General features: G+C 40.2%; 1 protein-coding gene across 7 annotated transcripts in view; it reads left to right on the top strand.

The window, feature by feature from the left end:
* Positions 1 to 21,769, top strand: part of sec16a (SEC16 homolog A, endoplasmic reticulum export factor) — a 74,768-nt gene that overhangs the window by 17,582 nt on the left and 35,417 nt on the right. For all 7 annotated transcript variants that reach the window (XM_064941993.1, XM_064941990.1, XM_064941991.1 and 4 more), the window contains 10 exons: positions 2,704 to 2,840; positions 3,153 to 3,241; positions 6,778 to 6,949; positions 8,956 to 9,154; positions 9,325 to 9,508; positions 9,783 to 9,925; positions 11,023 to 11,084; positions 11,361 to 11,499; positions 16,285 to 16,527; positions 16,812 to 16,909. In XM_064941993.1, coding sequence (XP_064798065.1) covers positions 2,704 to 2,840; positions 3,153 to 3,241; positions 6,778 to 6,949; positions 8,956 to 9,154; positions 9,325 to 9,508; positions 9,783 to 9,925; positions 11,023 to 11,084; positions 11,361 to 11,499; positions 16,285 to 16,527; positions 16,812 to 16,909 — 1,466 coding nt within the window. The remainder of the gene's footprint in view (positions 1 to 2,703; positions 2,841 to 3,152; positions 3,242 to 6,777; positions 6,950 to 8,955; positions 9,155 to 9,324; positions 9,509 to 9,782; positions 9,926 to 11,022; positions 11,085 to 11,360; positions 11,500 to 16,284; positions 16,528 to 16,811; positions 16,910 to 21,769) is intronic.

Below are 21,769 nucleotides of genomic sequence, written 5' to 3'. Positions count from 1 at the left end.
ATCAACAAAACTAAGGAGATGATTGTGAACTTCAGGAAACAGCATGTCGTTCGGCCATCGCTCGCTCATCCATATTTATATGTACATATTCTTATTCATTCCTTTACACTTGTGTGTATAAGGTAGTTGTTGTGAAATTGCTAGATATTGCTGCATGGTTGGAACTAGAAGCATAAGCATTTCGCGACACTCGCATTAAAATCTGCTAACCATGTCTAATCTAAAATTCGATTTGATTTAGATTTTTTTATATATAGTGTAGGCCTACCGAAGGTGTTGTAGGTCTTATTTATTTTTATTTAACCTTTATTTTACTACATAAAGGTCTACTTGCTCTGCTGGCGTCTTGACCCAGTGTATGTCCTCATTTGCAATGCAAACCTGGACAGCAGTATGTTTTGGGTCTTTGTCTGTATTTGGAGAAGAAAGAAAAATACATTTATCCTAACAGCCAAAATTAGGTACAATAATAGAAATATACATGTAAATAGGCCTAAACGTAACATAATCTTGCTATAATCCTACCTTGATCTCATGTCTCTTGATTTCTTCCTCAAAGAAATCTCGTGCCATGATGTACCACAACACATTCCGTGAGGTGTTGGCTACAATATTTTCTGTACCTTTTGTTTTGTAAATAGCCAAACTTACCATAAAAAAAATCAAATATGGGCCTGGTCCCTGGCGAAAATTGACCACCACCCATGGAATTTGAGCGGATGCTTGGGACTCTATCTCTTTTTTTCTGTAGCAATTTTTAGTAAATTGCTCAAGGGCCATGGTTGATTCATCTGTGAAGATAACATTATTGAATGTCTCGCCAGCTTTGATCCATGCCTGGGCCTACAGGACGCAAAGTCCTTTGTTTGTCAGACGAATCATTGGGTCAAAACTACAGAACAGTACAAAATAAGCGAACACACATGGTTAATGTTCTGATAAATAAATATATATATTTTAATTATAAACATTTCTTACGGGGCCTTTCCATAAGTCCACACAAGTTTCTTAAACTGTCTTCTGACTGTAATTAGAGCGATGTTGATGTGATGTCAGCAGATTATAGATTGCCGTTGCCGATTGCTCATCATCTTCATGAGTATAAATAAATAATTAAGTTAGGTTTCTCCATAAATAAACAATTCTAAATAACTAACAGGCTTTATTGACAAATTAGTGAGTCTCACCCAATGTTCAGTAATTGCCTTTTTCTCACTCTAGGTTAAATGAAAATGAAATCTCCAAAATGTTGTTACTTTTTAAACAAAGCCATTTACTATTAATTAATTTAGAATGATATAAAAGCCCCTTAGGATCTGTGAGAATATCTAATGAAAAATGCACCTTTAGATATTTATTTAGAGGCCTCCAATCCTCTAAATGTAATTGTTTTTTATATATAAGTTAGGCCTACCATAGGCGAAAGGAGTCTCACTAGTGTTGAGTAATGTGCTGTTCAAAATGGTGTAGATCTTATTTATTTATAGAGCATATTGAAGTTAGAATCAAAATCTTCCGTTTTAGCACCGTTTCGCACTGCTCTGAGGCAAGCATGGGGACGTGTCTTGATAAATCAATTATATTTTTTATTTTCATTTAATCTCTGGTTGGGTATTACTTAGACAAGAATTAGAAAATTAGGGTGCAGAAATGTTATGCTCTTAGTGTAACCTTTATTTAACTAGGCAAGTCAGTTATGAACAAATTCTTATTTACAAGGACAGGCTACTCCTTCCTCCTGTTATACACATTTCTTAATCAATCTCATATACTATGTTATTACAAAAAAGGTTTTAAATTCTATGTTAATTCCAATACGGAAGACTATCAAATGCTTCTCAAAGATGTCATCTGGTGGTCAAACTAGCAATAACTTGCATTAACAGAAAAAAAGGCTGACAAATAGAAAACGTGCCACAGAATGCTACAGCAGCCCTCAAGGTGTGCCACAGTATGACGCAACTTTTAAAGGAGGAACCACTGTAGCACTTGATGGTTTTTGCGACTGCACATGAAGAAACTTTCAAAGTTATTCATTTTCCGTGTTGACTGACCTTCCTGTCTTAAGGTAATGATGGACTGTAGTATCTATTTGTTTATTTGAGTGTTTTCTTGTCATAATATGGACTTGGTCTTTTACCAAATAGGGTGATCTTCTGTACACAGTACCACCCCTACCTTGTATACCAACCCTAACTTGTCACAAACCAACTGATTGGCTCAACCACATTAAGAAGGAAAGAAATTCCACAACTTAACTTTTAACAAGGCACACTTGTTAATTGAAATGCATTCCAGGTGACTACCTCATGAAGCTGGTTGAGAAAATGCCAAGTGTGGGAAGCTGTCATCAAGGCAAAGGGTGGCTTCTTGGAAGAATCTCAAATATAAAATATATTTTGATATGTTTAACACTTTTTTTTGTTACTACATGATTCCATATGTGTTTTTTCATAGTTTTGATGTCTTCACTATTATTCTACAATGTAGAAAATTGTTTTTTTTAAATGGAATGAGGATGTGTGTCTAAACTTGTGATTGGTACTGTACATTCAAATGAATTTGAGATAGGGCTGGGCACTGTCACGTCAGCGTACTCAGATCCTGTATTTCTCACACAGGTGCTTGGTAAAACAAGACAGCCATGCTCCCATGTGCATGTCCTTCCACATTCCAATTTGACCATGTTTTTTTGTTCCTCAGGATGACCCATACATGATAGCGGACCCTCGCTATGGCAGATATGAAGGAGCCAACCCGGCCTACCCCCCATACAGAGAGCCCCAGCCAGAGAGACCCAGCTCCAGAACCAGCCAGTACTCAGACAGACCCTCCTCCAGGTACTAGTGTAATTCTCCACTGACCAGTAACAGTACCCTATTACCAATGCAAACTGAAGAAGTGTGTGCATGCGTGTTACAGCTGTACTGTTTACGTGGGTGGGTTGGATGGTAAAAATTCCCACGCACCTCCATTGACAGTTTGGGACTGGAAAAGCCTTTGTTTGTGTGTGTTGTTGCTTTAGGGCCTAACGTTTAGGTAAGTACCACCTGTAACTGTCAGTTAGTTGAAGAACCTATCGTCTGACCTTTTTGACCACCCCTCCGTGAGCTTTTGGACACTCAATCCTCCCTGTTTTCTGCATATCCCAGGCAAGGTTTCCCCCCCGAAGAATATCAGAGATCTAACCGAAGTGCTTATGATGACTACTATGCAGAGTATTACAAAAACCAGTACGGAGGTAAGAGGAACAGTACCAACCACCAATGGCTTAGTAACATTGCGATAACTATGGTAGAAAGTTAGGTAAAACTTACAAAACCTACAATTATTACTATACATAGAAATGTACATTTGGTTATTCCTAACTTACACTGAGTGTACAAAACATTAAAAACACCTTTGTAATATTGAGTTCCACCCCATCCCGTTGCCCTCAGAACAGCCTCAATTTGTCGGGGCATGGACCTATAGTGCATTCGGAAAGTATTTTAACCTCTTGTCTTTTTCCACATTTTGTTACGTTACATTCTTATTCTAAAATGTATTAAATAGTTTTTTCCCCCTCAATCGACACACGCTACCCCATTATGACGAAGCAAAAACAGGTTGTTTTTTGCAAATGTATTTTTTTTCATTACTTTTTTCCCCCAATTTCGTGGTATCCAATTGGTAGTTACAGCCTTGTCTCATCACTGCCATACAGACTCGGGAGAGGCTGACGGTCGAGAGCTGTGCGTCCTCTGGAACACAAGCCAGCTAGCACTGTGATGCAGTGCCTTAGATCACTTGGGAGGCCCTGAAATATTACATTTACATATGTATTCAGACCCTTTACTCAGTACTTTGTTGAAGCACCTTTTGCAGCGATTAGAGCCTTGAGTCTTCTTCGGTATGACACTCAAGCTTGGCACACCTGTATTGGGGGAGTTTCTCCCATTCTTCTCAAGCTCTGTCAGGTTGGAGGGGGAGCGTCGCTGCACAGCTTTTTTTCAGGTCTCCAGAGATGTTTGAAGTTCGGGCTCTGCCTGGGCCACTCAAGGACATTCAGAGACTCCCGAAACCATTCCTGCGTTGTCTTGGCTGTGTGCTTAGGGTTGTTGTCCTGTTGGAAGGTGAACCTTTGCCCCAGTCTGAGGTCCTGAGCGCTTTAGAGCTCAGGACTAGTCTGCCAGTCTGCAGTCTGCCAGTCTACAGCTGAAAAATATCCCCACAGCATAATGCCTCTATCACCATACTTCACCGTAGAGATGGTGCCAGGTTTCCTCCAGACGTGGCGCTTGGCATTCAGGCCAAGGAGTTCAATATTGGTTTCATTAGACCAGAGAATCTTGTTTCTCATGGCCTGAGAGTCCTTTAGTTGCCTTTTGGCAAACTCCAAGCAGGCTGTCATGTGCCTTTTTCTGAGGAGTGGCTTCCGTCTGACCACTCTATCATCAAGGCCTGATTGGTGGAGTGCTGCAGAGATGGTTGTCCTTGAAGGTTCTCCCATCTCCTCTGATGAACTCTGGAGATCTGTCGGATTGACCATCGGGTCTTGGTCAAATTTTATTTGTCACATACATGTTTAGCAGATGTTATTGTGAATGTGGTGAAATGCTTGTGTTTCTAGCTCCAACAATACACACAACCTAACACTAAAATAATGGAATTAAGGAATATATAAATATTAGGATGAGCAATGTTGGAGTGGCATAGACTATATACAGTATATACTTGTGAGATAAGTAAAGCAAAAATATGTGAACATTATTAAAGTAAAACATTTTAGGGTCTTCCTCTGACACCGCCTGGTATAGAGGTCCTGGATGGAAGGAAGCTTAGCCTCGGTGATGTACTGGGGCCGTACGCACTACCCTCTGTAGTAGAGGTCGACCGATTTATTATTATTTTTGATACCGATTTATTGGAGTACCAAAAATAGCTGATACCGTTTAGTCTGCCGTTTTTTTTTAAATATTTATATTTGAGAAACACATACATTTCACCACGTCTGCTAAACATATTTATATTTGTAATGATGACAATTACAACAATACTGAATTAACACTAACTTAATATAATACATAAGTAAAATCAATTTAGTCCCAAATAAATAATGAAACATGTTTGGTTTAAATAATGCAAAAACCAAGTGTTGGAAAAGAAGGTAAAAGTGCAATATGTGCCATGTAAAAAAGGCTAACGTTTGAGTTCCTTGCTCAGAACATGAGAACATATGAAAGCTGGTGGTTCCTTTTAACATGAGTCTTCAATATTCCCAGTTAAGAAGTTTTAGTTTGACGTTATTATAGGACTATTTTTCTCTATGCCATTTGTATTTCATTTCTCAGAACAAGAATAGACTGACGAGTTTCAGAAGAATGTCTTTTTGTTTCTGGCCATTTTGAGCCTGTCATCGAACCCACAAATGCTGTTGCTCCAGATACTCGAATAGTCTAAAGAAAGCCAGTTTTATTGCTTTAATCATTTCAACAGTTTTCAGCTGTACTAACATAATTGCAAAATGGTTTTCTAATGATCAATTAGCCTCTTAAAATTATAAACTTGGACTAGCTAACACAACGTGCCATTGGAACACAGGAGTGATGGTTGCGGGTAATGGGCCTATGTTCGCCTATGTAAATATTCCATAAAAAATCTGCTGTTTTTCAGCTACAATAGTCATTTACAACATTAATAATGTCTTGACTGTAGAATTTGGTGTTATTTTAGTGGACAAAAAAAGTGTTTTTCTTTCAATAACAAGTGACCAACAAGTGCTAAGTGACCACAAACTTTTTAATGGTAGTGTATAACTGTCACTGTTTTTAGAGTTAGTTCCCTTACATTTTGCATCATTCCATTACATCACATCGTTAGTTTTCCTCTGTCACATTTGTGTGGTTCTTCCTGAGGATTGCTAGCAAAAGTAGATTATATTAGGCTAACATAGGCCATTACAAGTTGTGCAATTTCGGGACATGTAACCTATTTGAATCATTATGGAACGCAGACCATATGTAGCAGTTTTAAGCCTGGCGCATGGTTCACGACAACTGGACCGTTGTCATCACAATTCCATTTATAGGACTACAGTTCAACCCCTATTTTATACTTTTTAAACCTATTTCATAGATTGAACCATTTCAATATGGCAACTTTCAGGATGAATCTTATTTTTTTTATGCACAAATAAACCAAACCGTTTTTTCTTTGCATCAATACTTTCCTAATACTAAATAATATACAGGATCAGAGTATTTTAAAATGTACCAGTTGGTGCTGAAAAGGAGAAAATGTGTGTGTTTGCATCACTTTCTTTCATTGATCCCTAACCATTCTCTTCATATTCTAGTGAGTCTGTTGAAAATTCTAGTTACAGGTACACCAAATGTGAAGGGATGGCTTTAAATAAATGGACTGAACCCTATTCAATGAAAACTCCATGAGAAAGTGGCAGGATTTTTAGCAGTTTAATTAAATGTATTTAGCACACACTAGGGAACCATGCCTGCAAAGCCCGTTATGCACCTGAATACCAACTGCGGAGAAGTGCATAGGAAAGGCGTACATTTCTTAAGTCTGATTTGGGCGACTAGATGATAGGTGCTGCCAGCAATAGACAATGTACAAACAGAATACAGACACAGTCAACATAAAAAGTGTACATACAGAATTGACAATATAAATACAGTAAACATCAGGATTAATTGCAACAGCAATGATATAATAACTCTAATGTAGTGTTAACAATGACACATTCCTGATGGTCTCCACCTGTCTGTGTTTGTTCAGACCGGAGCAGGTGGGAGGGCTACAATGCTTCAGCAGGCACTTATGACCCCCGCTACAGAGACTACTACGACCAGAACTATTGGTACAACTACAACCCTGAGGCCTACCGGGGCAGGGAGGCAGCCTACTACAACCAGCAGCCCTCCCAGCAGTACCCTGCCGCTACCACCAGGTATTCGCTTATACAGCCTTGATTGTTTTTCATTGAGATACAGTGCCTTGTGAAAGTATTCGGCCCCCTTGAACTTTGCGACCTTTTGCCACATTTCAGGCTTCAGGCTTTTGACCTAAATGACTAATGATGATAAATACAATCCACCTGTGTGTAATCAAGTCTCCGTATAAATGCACCTGCACTGTGATAGTCTCAGAGGTCCGTTAAAAGCGCAGAGAGCATCATGAAGAACAAGGAACACACCAGGCAGGTCCGAGATACTGTTGTGAAGAAGTTTAAAGCCGGATTTGGATACAAAAAGATTTCCCAAGCTTTAAACATCCCAAGGAGCACTGTGCAAGCGATAATATTGAAATGGAAGGAGTATCAGACCACTGCAAATCTACCAAGACCTGGCCGTCCCTCTAAACTTTCAGCTCATACAAGGAGAAGACTGATCAGAGATGCAGCCAAGAGGCCCATGATCACTCTGGATGAACTGCAGAGATCTACAGCTGAGGTGGGAGTCTCTGTCCATAGGACAACAATCAGTCGTTTATTGCACAAATATGGCCTTTATGGAAGAGTGTCAAGAAGAAAGCCATTTCTTAAAGATATCCATAAAAAGTGTTGTTTAAAGTTTGCCACAAGCCACCTGGGAGACACACCAAACATGTGGAAGAAGGTGCTCTGGTCAGATGAAACCAAAATTGAACTTTTTGGCAACAATGCAAAATGTTATGTTTGGCGTAAAAGCAACACAGCTCATCACAGTGAACACACCATCCCCACTGTCAAACATGGTGGTGGCAGCATCATGGTTTGGGCCTGCTTTTCTTCGACAGGGAAGATGGTTAAAATTGATGGGAAGATGGATGGAGCCAAATACAGGACCATTCTGGAAGAAAACCTGATGGAGTCTGCAAAAGACCTGAGACTTGGACGGAGATTTGTCTTCCAACAAGACAATGATCCAAAACATAAAGCCAAATCTACATTGGAATGGTTTAAAAATAAACATATCCAGGTGTTAGAATGGCCAAGTTCAAAGTCCAGACCTGAATCCATTCGAGAATCTGTGGAAAGAACTGAAAACTGCTGTTCACAAATGCTCTCCATCCAACCTCACTGAGCTCGAGCTGTTTTGCAAAGAGGAATGGGAAATAATTTCAGTCTCTCGATGTGCAAAACTGATAGAGACATACCCCAAGCGACTTACAGCTGTAATCGCAGCAAAAGGTGGCGCTGCAAAGTATTAACTTAAGGGGGCTGAATAATTTTGCACGCCCAATTTTTCAGTTTTTGATTTGTTAAAAAAGTTTGAAATATCCAATAAATGTCGTTCCACTTCATGATTGTGTCCCACTTGTTGTTGATTCTTCACAAAAAAATACAGTTTTATATCTTTATGTTTGAAGCCTGAAATGTGGCAAAAGGTCGCAAAGTTCAAGGGGGCCGAATACTTTCGCAAGGCACTGTATGTCACTAATGATAGGGAAAGACAGCTGGGTAGAGAATACAGAATGAAGGTGAAGGGTTTAAACACATGCCACAAGGGGCAATGTGTGGTCCAGAGTAAGAGTGCTACCACTAAACCAGACTATGGCTTCTTTAGCACTTCCAGATACTCAGTCATAGTGGTTTACATTTTGTATTTTGATAAACTCGCCTCATCTACAACCAACTTTGTAGCATCCATCACACACTACAGGAGCTTGACTTTGATGCATATCATATATTTATGTTGAAGGGATGGTTCACCCGAATTACAAAATTACATATTTGTTTCTTTGCCTTGTAAGCAATTTATGGACAAGGACATGGTGCAATCCATGGATTAGGTTTGTTGACATAGCCACTGCCATCACCTAATTTTTGGGATATACTACCCCTTTAATGAGAGACAAGCCCTGAAATGATAGTTCTGCATTCCAATCTGTGTTAGTAATCACCCCCCAGTTTGATGTCAGTGTTTTGCTGCCTAACATGGCCAAATCCAGTTCTAATGGAGTTTCTGTGTGTAGGCCACAGGGCTATGACGACAAGTGGCGCTACTATCCTGGTTACGATGCCAGTTTTGACGATGACTACCGGCGGCAGAGGGACCAGTACAAGGACGATTTTGACCGACGGAGCGTCCACAGCGAACAGTCGGCCCACAGTCTACACAGCTCCCAAAGCCATCGCAGCCGACGCAGCAGCTTTAGCTCCCGCTCACAACAGGTGTGTGTCTATATGGATTTACGAAAGACTGTCTTAATTTCCTTCCAGTGCTGGTACTTTTTTATTGGTTATTAGTATGGATCATCATATCAGTGTGTGAGTCACTTGTGTGTTGAAGTTTCTTCAAACCCTACAAAATATTAACTTATGTACCCCCCTCTGCTCTGTAGAGCGAGGTGTACAGGTCCCAGCCTGACCTGACAGCGGTTTACGACCCCACTGTTTCTACCCTGCCTGTGGACTACTCCTATGGACAATACCCAGAACAGATGGATCCCGGACAGAGCTTCAGCCAGTACCCCTACACCTCGGGCTACCAGGCAGACAACAGCACCTGGGTCGTCGCTGAGCAGCGTAAGAACATTGTTACTGGCAACATTCATTTGTCATTTCTGGTTTGCAGAATAGAAGAAAGAACCAGAAGATGTTGAGTCCCATGAGTGATTCTGACTGATCTGGGGATTTTCCTGATTGCTGACCTTATCTGATTCTTGAAATGGCTTGTAGCCTTTTTCCCTTTGATTTGTCTCGATTGTGCTGGTCACTGTCATGAGTTGTGGACATTGGGACAGAATTTTCAGTCTGTTCAGATTTTGGATTGTTTAAAGTTCTCCCTCTCCCCCTTCAGCTCCTCCTCGTCCCGTTACTCCAGAGAAGTACTCGGTATCCCACCGCTGTGCCCGCTTCGGGCCAGGTGGTCAGCTGATCCAGGTTCTGCCCAACCTCCCCTCGGCCGGCCAGCCTGCTCTAGTGGAGATCCACAACATGGAGGTAACCCTGAGAACCCAACCCACGACCCAGCCTTCCAATCGGCTAAGGCCGGAATTCAGTTGTCACCGATAGCGATTTAAAGAGCACTGGAAATAATCAATCTATACTGTGGTTGATTGGGATTGAAACAAATACCTGTACGGTATGACTTTGTGTCAATAATATCCCATGGTAATATCCATGTGATGTCAACCTTTAAATACACAAGGAGGTGATGGGATGTCCACCAAGCAGCTTGTGAAGTGTGTTGGCCATAATGAGGTTGATTTCTCCAATATAGCATAATTTTGCTGAAAAGAATGTTACAGTTTAGGCAAATTCAAATCTGGAACTTGAAGCCAGTTCCACTGCTGATTTTCATTCTTCCCCTCTAATCAGGGACTTTAGACCTGGAACACCAAGTGGGTGCTATTAATTATCAGGTAAAACAGAAAAACAGCAGTACTCTGGATCCGTCAGGGTCCGATTTTAATACTTCTGGTATAGTAGGTAGTTGCGCTATGGGCTCTTACTTACTTTACGTCAGCTAGGTGCTGAACATGACCCTGGTGTTTCACCGTCTGCTTCGGTGGTGTTGATGCTTCTAATGAGTTAGCTCGTCTGTGTAAGACATCCTTAACTAGGGGTCTGTCATTGATTGTATTGAGAAGGTGTGCGGTATGATCAGCATTTTAGCACATGGGTGTAAGAAAGCGAATGGATTGAGATTGGCAATCACTAGAGGAGATGGCAGTTCACTTGCAGCTCATGTATCATCAGACCGATACAGAACTAAACATACATGAAGTGTTTACCACAGCTGGTTTCTGTATAAAGCATATTTTATACCCAACGTAAGTACCCTAAGCAAAATTGCTTTTTTTTGTAGTTGCATCATGTTACAGATTTTGACCTGCACACTTGTGTGTATATTTGTGACACCCATTTTGCGTAGCTAATAAACTAGGCTTTTATAAATTAGGCAATAGAAATGCTAAACAAAGTCATTGTTTTATTATCCACCATAGGAAAAAACACAATTTGAATAGATTGTGAGATTATGACCATTAAATGGCCTTTTGAAGTGTGTTTTTTGAGCATCAATGGTTTTCCTACAGACAATGCTGCAGGACACACCAGACCAATCCGAGCTGCGCTCCTTCCCCGGACCGCTTTTGAAGTAAGAGCGTTTTGAACTTTTAACCTTAACGCCTAGTCTCCTAGAATGAGATAAAGATTAGGCTACATCCTAGCTATTTTCATACCCAACTGCTTAGCTACGTGTTCTACCTGCTTGTCTGTCTGTGTGAGATTGACTACATTGCAGGCGGACTATGCAGAAGGATTGATCTACAAATCCCCTTGTATCCCAAATTCTGTGATAAAAATGAGCAATTCTGTGCTTTGCCTTGCTCAGACTGGTTCCCTCAAACAAGCTGTGTGTTCCTTTTCAAAGGGAGGAGACTCACAAGGTCGACGTGATAAAGTTCTCCCAGAACAAAGGCCTGGAGTGTGCCCGCAACAACGACCTCCTGGACAAGGACTCGGCTGCCCTCCTCTGGGACTTCATTGTGCTGCTGTGTAGGCAGAACGGGGTAAGACTGGTGGTCGGAGGTGGGACTCTTATATTATATAAGTTTCATTGTCTGTATCATAGATGCATTAAAAGACAATTAAAATATAAACATGGTGTAGACCCCTCAAATTCAAATTTGGACCATGAAGCCCGTTTCACTGCTTTTTCATTCTTCCTTTCTAATAAGTGACTGATTTAGACCTGGGACACCAAGTGGGTGCTATTTCAGGCAAAACAGAAAACCAGCAGTACACTATAGAGGTCGACCGATTAATCGGAATGGCCGATTTAATTAGGGCCGATTTCAAGTTTTCATAACAATCGGAAATCGGTATTTTTGGGCACCGATTTCTGATTATTATTTTTTTTATATACCTTTTATTAAACTAGGCATGTCAGTTAAGAACACATTCTTATTTTCAATGACTGCCTAGGAACTGTGGGTTAACTGCCTTGTTCAGGGGCAGAACGGCAGATTTTCACCTTGTCAGCTCAGGGGTTCCAATTTTGCAACCGCACAGTTAACTAGTCCAACGCCCTAACCATTGCACTCCACAAGTAGCCTGCCTATTACGCAAATGCAGTAGAAGCCAAGGTAAATTGCTAGCTAGCATTAAACGTATCTTATAAAAAAACAATCAATTATAATCACTAGTTATAACTACTAATCCAGTTTAGCAGTTTAGCGGGCTAACCAGGTGAAATTGTGTCATTTCTCTTGCGTTCATTGCACACAGTCAGGGTATATGCAACAGTTTGGGCTGCCTGGCTAATTTGCCAGAATGTTATGTAATTATGACATAACATTGAAGGTTGTGCAATGTAACAAGAATATTTAGACTTAGGGATGCCACCCGTTAGATAAAATACCGAACGGTTTTGTATTTCACTGAAATAATAAACATTTGTTTTCGAAATGATAGTTTCCAGATTCAATCATATTAATGACCAAAGGCTCGTATTACTGTGTGTTATTATGTTCTAATTAAGTCTGATTTTATAGAGCAGTCTGACTGAGCAGCAGCAGGCCCGTAATCATTCATTCAAACAGCACTTTTGTGAGTTTTGCCCGCAGCTCTTCGCAAGCACAGCGCTGTTTATGACTTCAAGCCTATCAGCCTAATGGCTGGTGTAACCAATGTGAAATGGCTAGCTAGTTAGCTGAGTGGTGTTTGAAACAGTATTAGCGCACGTCACTCGCTTTTTGATTTGGAGTAGTTATTCCCCTTGCGCTGCAAGGGCCGCGGCTTTTGTGGAGCGATGGGTAACGGATGCTTCGAGTGTGGCTGTTGTCGATGTGTTCCTGGTTCGAGCCCAGGTAGGGGTGAGGAGAGGGACGGAAGCTATACTGTTACACTGGTAATACTAAAGTGCCTATAAGAACATCCAATAGTCAAAGGTATATGAAATACAAATGGTATAGAGGGAAATAGTCCTATAAATACTATATTAACTACAACCTAAAACCTCTTACCTTGGAATATTGAAGTCTCATGTGAAAGGAACCACCAACTGTTCTCATGTTCTGAGCCAGGAACTTAAACATTAGCTTTTTTACATGGCACATATTACTTTCTTCTCCAACACTTTTCAACCAAATTGAACATGTTTCATTATTTATTTGAGGCTAAATTGATTTTATTAATGTTTTATATTAAGTTAAAATAAGTGTTCATTCAGTATTTTTGTAATTGTCATTATTACAAATAAAAAATGATGAAAAATCAATTTTTTTTTTTATATATATATTTTTTAAAATCGGTATCGGCTTCTTGGGTCCTCTAATAATCGGTATCGGCGTTGAAAAATCATAATCGGTCGACCTCTAGTACACTAGACTCTTCAGGGTCGGATTTAAATACCCCTGTTGTAGACCGTTGCATCAGACATACTTGTTGTGTGTACAGTTCATTCAGAAAGTATTCACATTTTGTTATGTTACTGCCTTATTTTAAAATTGATTATATAAAATGTTTTCCTCATCAATCTACACACAATACCCCATAATGACAAAGCGAAAACAAGTTTTTAGAAATGGGAGACTGGGAGACTTGATTTTCAGTGGCAGGGATTGGGAGACTAGCCAGAATCGAGGGAAAGATGAACGTAGCAAAGTACAGAGATCCTTGATGAAAACCTGCTCCATAACACTCAGGACCTCAGGACACCTTCCAGCAGGACAACGACCCTAATCACACAGCCAAGACAATGCAGGAGTGGCTTCGGAACAAGTGTCTGACTGTTCTTGAGTGGCCCAGCCAGAGCCTGAACGAACATCTCTGGAGAGACCTGAAAATAGCTGTGTCGTGACTCTCCCCAGAGGATCTGCAGTGAAGAATGGGAGAAACTCCCCAAATACAGGTGTGCCAAGCTTGTAGTGTCATACCCAAGAGGACTCAAGCTGGAGACTTACATTTCCCTCACTAACTTTAAACATCAGCTATCTGAGCAGCTAACCAATCGCTGCAGCTGTACATAGTCCATCTGTAAATAGCCTACCCAATCTACCTACCTACTGCTCTTTTGCACACCATTATCACTTCTTGAACACCATCTGCTTATCATCATCTGCTCATCTATCACTCCAGTGTTAATCTGCTAAATTGTAATTACTTTGCTACTATGGCCTATTTATTGCCTTACCTCGTCATGCCATTTGCGCACACTGTATATAGACTTTTTTTTTCTATTGTGTTATTGACTGTACGCTTGTTTATTCCATGTGTATCTCTGTTGTTGTTTGGGTCGCACTGCTTTGCTTTATCTTGGCCAGGTCGCATTTGTAAATGAGAACTTGTTCTCAACTAGCCAACCTGGTCAAATAAAGGTGAAATAAATAAAAAAAGAACTCAAGGCTGTAATCGCTGCCGAAAGTGCTGAGTAAAGGGTCTGAAATCTTATGTAAATATGATATTTAAAAAAATATATATTTATATAATTATTTTTTAAATAAACATAATATATATAAATAAATTGCTTTGTCATGGGGTATTGTCTGTAGATTGAGGGGGGGGGGGATTTAATACATTTTAGAATACTGCTGCTGTGACAAAGTGTGGAGTAAGTCAAGGGGTCTGAATACTTTCCGATGGCACTGTATGTGTAACTGATTGATGCACACATACACACACACTACATGTTAATGTTTTTAAATGTTTGTCAATTGTAAATTCTGGTCTGTAATGTATTTTTGTTGTGTGTCAGACTCCAGTAAGACAAGCTGTCTCTAATTGGGATCCTAATAAATCAAATCAAACACAGACCGTTGCATCAGACATAGACATCAGACGATTGTGAAGACCACATACTCTGGTGTGTGTGTGTGTGTGTGTGTGTGTGTGTGTGTCAGTATGGTTCTTTATGAGGGCGCGAGTGTGTCTATGGCTAAAGTCTACTTCTCTTGAGGTCTAGTCTATCAAGCAGTGGGGATAGTATGTGACTGACGGTATGTCTTGGTTTGCACAGTCATGACTGAAATTATTTGCATTTTGAAAAATATGAGCAAAAAAAGACTGTATAATACAAATACTGAGCTATTTTGTATGCCCCAAAAAATTGGTAGTTTGTTATTTTATACAAATGCTCAGAGAAAGACATTTTGTTTAACAAGTTATCTTTTTTTTTCTCAGATAGTGGTCAAAATGATTGGTACCCTTTCTTTCAAGACTCCTACACCCTGTCCTTGTGAGGATAATGGCACTGAGCCTTTTTCTAAAATGTTTTATGAGATTGGAGAACATATTGGGAGGGATCTTAGACCATTCCTCCATACAGAAATCTTTCCAGACTGTTGATGTTCTTTATTTGCGCTTATGGACTACCCTCTTTAATTCAGTCCACAGGTTTTCAATGGGGTTCAAGTCCGGAGAATGAGCTGACCATTGCAATATGTTGACTTTGTGGTTAATTAACCATTTTTACTTGGGGTGGGGCTGGGCGATTTATTTTAGGGCTGGGTGAATTAATTTGAATTCATGTTTTAGCGCAATGTCCCAAATCAAGTTTCTTGTTTTTATGAGCGTTCTATGTCTTGTTGGTCTCGTCTCCTTCGCTCCTACTGTGCTGTGTGCACTGTGCACCTTCCCACTCGCACACACACTTCTCCCTCTCTGACAACAAGCAGTTTAAACTCGCCATTTGTGGTTTGATCCAACCGAATCGTCATATGGACACCGAATTGCTTAGACATTATTTTACTGTAATAGATGAGAACTTAACCTTTCTAACGATACCCTTTTCATGTCTCAACTCAAAATGTAGAACAAAGCAGACCATAATAAAACGAGAGTATCAATGAACATGTTGTGGAAAATGTTTACTCAGTTTCTGACGAGCATAGCATTAGATTATTCCTGACTGTTAGAAATGTAGTATATTGACCTTTAATTCCGCATCAAAGCTTATTTAGATTTTATTTATTTAAACAAAGCTTATTTAGAAAAAAAACCCATTGAGATGTATATCGTGACCCACCCATAAGTTTGAAAGAATCAAGATATGATTTTTACGCCATATAGCCCAGGAGCTTGGGGTAATTGTCTTGCTGGAAGATCAACTTGCGGCCAAGATTCAGCCTCCTGACAGAGGCAACCAGGTTTTTGGCAAATAAATTATTTTTTTTGAGCAATTTGTATTAGTATAAAATAATTCTAATGTAAATTTGTTGCATACAATATAGCTCAGTGTTCTATATTTATAGTAATTTTTGTTTATCTTTATCAAGGGTGACAATAATTTTGGCCATGACTGTGGTGTAGGCATATATCTAAACGACCCTCTTCCTCGATCTTCCCTTTTCTCCCAGACCGTGGTTGGGACTGACATAGCTGATCTGTTGCTGAAGGAGCATCGCTCAGTGTGGTTGCCGGGCAAGTCACCTAACGAGGCCAACCTGATTGACTTCAACAATGAGCCACTGGCGCAGGCCGAGGAAGAGCCTGGGACGGGACCATTGTCCCTCCTGTCAGACACCTTCATGACTGTCCCCGAGAACATAGGGAAGGAAACGGAGCGCTTCAGGGAACTGCTACTATTTGGTCGCAAGAAGGTATGAATGCCATCTACCTTGAATTTACTGGTTTATGTTAAGTGGGAGAGTAGGAGGAAATGTGTCTTTTTAGGAGACAATGTGAAAAACATGCTGTGCGACATTGTAACAGAATCGTATGAGAACTTTCCTTGCTTCTAAAATGCAGTGAAAGCAGGATATAATTGCAGAATGTGATTGTATGGGAACTTGATGCATATTCAGAAATTTTGACTGTGTGGTGTAATTACGTGTACTATAGCTATATGTGTCCATTATCCTTTTTACTACCTGTGCTTGTGTAGGATGCCCTGGAGGCAGCCATGAAGGGAGCTCTGTGGGGCCACGCCCTGCTGCTGGCCAGTAAGATGGACAGCCGGACACATGCTCGCGTCATGACCAGGTGAGTCAAGAGAGCGCATGCAACCCATGCACATCGAATGGCTTTAGTCAGGGGCTTCACCAAAAAAAGAAGATTCTAAACACAGATCTATGCTGCTAGCCTGGTCCCAGATCTGCCAAGCATGGAATGATAACGATCATAGGAGTTGGCTATACAGCAACAGATCTGGGACCAGAGGGTTATACTAGGAATCTAGCTAGATCTACTCAGGGTTTTCTAAAGCTAGCCAGCTTCAGTTAGCTTCATCCATGTTACGAAGGTGGATGGATAGTGATCCTTAACTTCTTGCGACGAGCAATCCCGTATCCGGGATCCTATTTATAGCCTCAAGCTCATTACCATAACGCAACGTTAACTATTCATGAAAATCGCAAATGAAATGAAATAAATATATTTGCTCTCAAGCTTAGCCTTTTGTTAACAACACTGTCATCTCAGATTTTCAAAATATGCTTTTGAACCATAGCTAAACAAGCATTTGTGTAAGAGTATTGATAGCTAGCATAGCATTAAGCCTAGCATTCAGCAGGCAACATTTTCACAAAAACAAGAAAAGCATTCAAATAAAATCATTTACCTTTGAAGAACTTCAGATGTTTGCATTGAGGAGACTCTCAGTTAGATAGCAAATGTTCAGTTTTTCAAAAAAGATTATTTGTGTAGGACAAATCGCTCCGTTTTGTTCACGTTTGGCTAAGACAAAACCCTGAAAATTAAGTCATTACAACGCAAACTTTTTTCCAAATTAACTCCCTAATATCGACAGAAACATGACAAACGTTGTTTAGAATCAATCCTCAAGGTGTTTTTCACATATCTATCGATGATAAATCATTCGTTGCAGTTGACTTTCTCCTCTGAAGAAAATGCAAACGCGCATGGAGCTGGAGATTACGCAATAATTTCGACGGAGGACACCGGGCGGACACCTGGTAAATGTAGTCTCTTATGGTCAATCTTCCAATGATATGCCTACAAATACGTCACAATGCTGCAGACACCTTGGGGAAACGACAGAAAGGGCAGGCTCATTCCTGGCGCATTCACAGCCATATAAGGAGACATTGGAACACAGCGCATTCAAAATCTGGACCATTTCCTGTATGAAATTTCATCTTGGTTTCGCCTGTAGCATTAGTTCTGGGGCACTCACAGATAATATCTTTGCAGTTTTGGAAACGTCAGAGTGTTTTCTTTCCAAAACTGTCAATTACATGCATAGTCGCATCTTTTCGTGACAAAATATCTTGTTTAAAACGGGAATGCTTTTTATCCAAAAATTAAAAGAGCGCCCCCTATCTCGAAGAAGTTAAGCTACCGCTAGCTTGAGTAGAACTTGGCCATGCCTGTAACTGCGCATACATGTTGCATGTGGACATCCCAGCTAGTCAAACGCCGAACTCTTTACGAAATCAAAATTAAAGAAATTATTCAGCAGGCTAAGGTGGGAAATAGGCTACTAGAAGAGCCGTCTTTCTTTTATTCCTCGTGTCATTAATGCCGTCTTTGGTGTGAAATGCACAAGCACCTTTATCCCCTCTATCAAGATTTTTTTTTGTATTAAGTTATATGAAAGTTTCATTGCGCTTTAAGTTTCAAATTCAGCCTGTCATAAATGGGTGGCGTGATTTTGTATTTGGATACAACTATTTTTAACACAGCATTTGAAATGTTTAATTTGTCTTCCTCAAAAATGGTCTGCAGAATGAAGGGATGATGGAGGGGATCTAATTTGATTGGTCCTCAACTCGAAGCTCAAACACTTAGGTTCTTAAGAATCTCATATATAAAATATATTTTAACACTAACACTTTGTTGGTCACTACATGATTCCATATGTGGTATTTCATAGTTATAATTCTACAATGTACAAAATAGTAAATAAATAAAAACCCTGGAATGAATAGGTGTGTCCAAACCTTTGACTGGTACTGTATATATATTTATATTTATTTTAACTGACTTGTCTAGTTCAATAAAGGTTAAGAACAAATTCTTATTTACAATGACGGCCTACCCCGACCAAACCCTCCCCTGACGATGCTGGGCCAATTGTGCGCTGCCCTATGGAACTCCCGATCACGGACGGTTGTGATACAGCCTGGGATCGAACCATGGTCTGTAGTGATGACTGAGATGCACTGAGATGCAGTGCCTTAGACTGCTATGCCACTCGGGAGCCCAAAGAATATCAAATATACATAAGTATTTTATACTCTTTACTCAGTACTTTATTGAAGCACCCTTTGTCAGTGATTACAGCTTCAAGACTTCTTGGGTATGACGAGAAGCTTGGCACACCTGTATTTGGGGAGTTTCTCCCATTCTTCTCTGCAGTTCCTCTCAAGCTCTGTCAGGTTGGATGGGGAGTGTCGCTGCACAGCTATTTTCAGGTCTTCCCAGAGATGTCCGATCGGGTTCAAGTCCGGAATCTTGCTGGGCAACTCAAGGACATTCAGAGACTTGTTCTGAAGCCACTCCTGAGTTGTCTTGGCTGTGTGCTTAGGGTTGTTGTTCTGTTGAAAGGTGAACCTTCGCCCGAGTCTGAGGTCCTGGGCGCTCTGGAGCAGGTTTTTATCAAGGATCTCTCTGTACTTTGCTCCGTTCATCTTTCCCTCGATGCTGACTTGTCTCCCAGTCTCTGCTGCTGAAAAACATCCCCACAGCATGATTTTGCCACCCATGCTTCACTGTAGGGATGGTGCCAGGTGTCCTCCAGACGTGACGCTTGGCATACAGGCCAAAGAGTTCCATCTCTGTTTTATCAGACCAGGGAATCTTTCACATGGTCTGAGAGTCCTTTAGGTGCCTTTTGGAAAACTCCAAGCGGGCTGTCATGTGCCTTTGACTGAGTAGCTGCTTCCATCTGGCCACTCTACCATAAAGGGCAGATTGGTGTTGTGCTGCAGAGATGTTTGTCCTTCTGGAAGGTTCTCCAATCACCTTCGCCCAGATCAGCCAAGACATGATCTTATCTCAGGAGCTCTACAGACAATTCCTTTGACCTTATAGCTTGGTTTTGGCGCTGATGTGCATTTGTCAACTGTGGTTCTTTATATAGATAGGTGTGTGTGCCTTTCCAAATCATGTGCAATCAATTGAATGAATCTACCACAGGTGGAGTCCAATCAAGTTGTTGAAACATCTCAAGGATGATCAATGGAAGCAGGATGCACCGGAGCTCAATTTCGAGTCATATAGCAAAGGATCTGAATACTTATGTAAAGTATTTGTTTTTTATTTTTACCAAATTTTGCAAAAAAAATCTATAACCCCGTCATTTTGGGGTATTCTGTGTCGATTGATTTAACATCATGGTGACGGGGCAGTATTTTCACGTCCGGATGAAATGCATACCCAAATTCAACTGCCTGCTACTCATCCCCAGCATATTGTTAGTAGATTTTGATAGAAAACAATTTGAAGTTTCTAGAACTGTTTGAATCATGTCTGTGAGTATAACAGAACTTATTTAGCAGGCGAAACACCGAGGACAAACCATTCAGATTTTTTTTTGAGGTCACTCTCTTTTCAATGTGTTTTTCATTGGGAATCCAGATTTTTAAGGGACCTTATTACAGTTCCTATCGCTTCCACTGGATGTCAAAAGTCTTTAGAAATTGGTTGAGGTTATTTATTTTTGTAATGAAGAAGTACGGCCATCTTGAACGAGGGTCACTTGAAGTGTACTGTTAGAGGTGCGTGACCAGAAAGCTAGCTACAGTTTGTTTTGCTCCTGTATTGAACACAGATCATCCCGTCTTCAGTTTTAACGATTATTTACGTTAAATACCTAAAGTTGTATTAAAAAAGTAGTTTGAAATGTTTTGGCAAAGTTTACAGGTAACTTTTGAGGTATTTTGTAGTAACGTTGCGCAAGTTGGAACCTGTGTTTTTCTGGATCAAACGCGCCAAATAAATGGACATTTTGGATATATATCGACGGAATTAATCGAACAAAAGGACCATTTGTGATGTTTATGGGACATATTGGAGTGCCAACAAAAGATGCTCGTCAAAGGTAAGGCATGAATTATATTTTCTGCGTTTTGTGTCGCGCCTGCATGGTTGAAATATGGGTTCTCTTTTTGTTTACGGAGGTGCTATCCTCAGATAATAGCATTGTTTGCTTTCGCTGATAAGCCTTTTTGAAATCTGACATGTTGGCTGGATACACAAGTGTAGCTTTAATTTGCTATCTTGCATTTGTGCTTCAATGAAAGTTTGATTTTGGCGCTCTGCATTTTCCCTGGCTTTTGGCAGAGGTTAATCAATTTTAGAATAAGGCCAATCTCACAAAAAATTCAAGGGGTCTGAATACTTTCCAAATGCAGTGTATACACTGGGTACGAGTACTGAGTTGATGTGCACGGGTATGAGGTAATTGAGATAGATATTTACTATCATTAAATGTGATACATAACAAACAGTAGATATTGGTTACTAACAATGATACAAAGAAAAGTTCAGCCTGTCTTTCGTGGTTGTAGGTGGTTAGAATGGATATTACAGATTACATTCAAAAATGTTTTCATAGAATAGATGTTTCGGCAGTTGTCTGTATTCTCGTTCCAGGTTTATGTAATTCCTAGCTGCGGACTAGTAATTCTTGTCTAAGATTTGCTCTTTTTCTGTAAGGATCGATAGTCTCAGAGTTTAACCATTTCCAGCCGTGTAACCAATGCTCCTTTTGGTATAGTCTTGTCCTTTTGGTAGAGTTGTAGTTTAACTTCTTACGGCTGAAATCCCATTAACGGGATCGATTTGACAACAGCCAGTGAAAGTGCAGGGCGGAAAATTCAAACAACAGATCTCATAATTAAAATTCCTCAAACATACAAGTATTATACACCATTTTAA

Source organism: Oncorhynchus masou, chromosome 28, assembly GCF_036934945.1.
Source record: "Oncorhynchus masou masou isolate Uvic2021 chromosome 28, UVic_Omas_1.1, whole genome shotgun sequence".
In the NCBI taxonomy this organism is placed as follows: Eukaryota; Metazoa; Chordata; class Actinopteri; order Salmoniformes; family Salmonidae; genus Oncorhynchus; species Oncorhynchus masou.
This window is presented reverse-complemented; position numbering and strand designations above follow the sequence as displayed.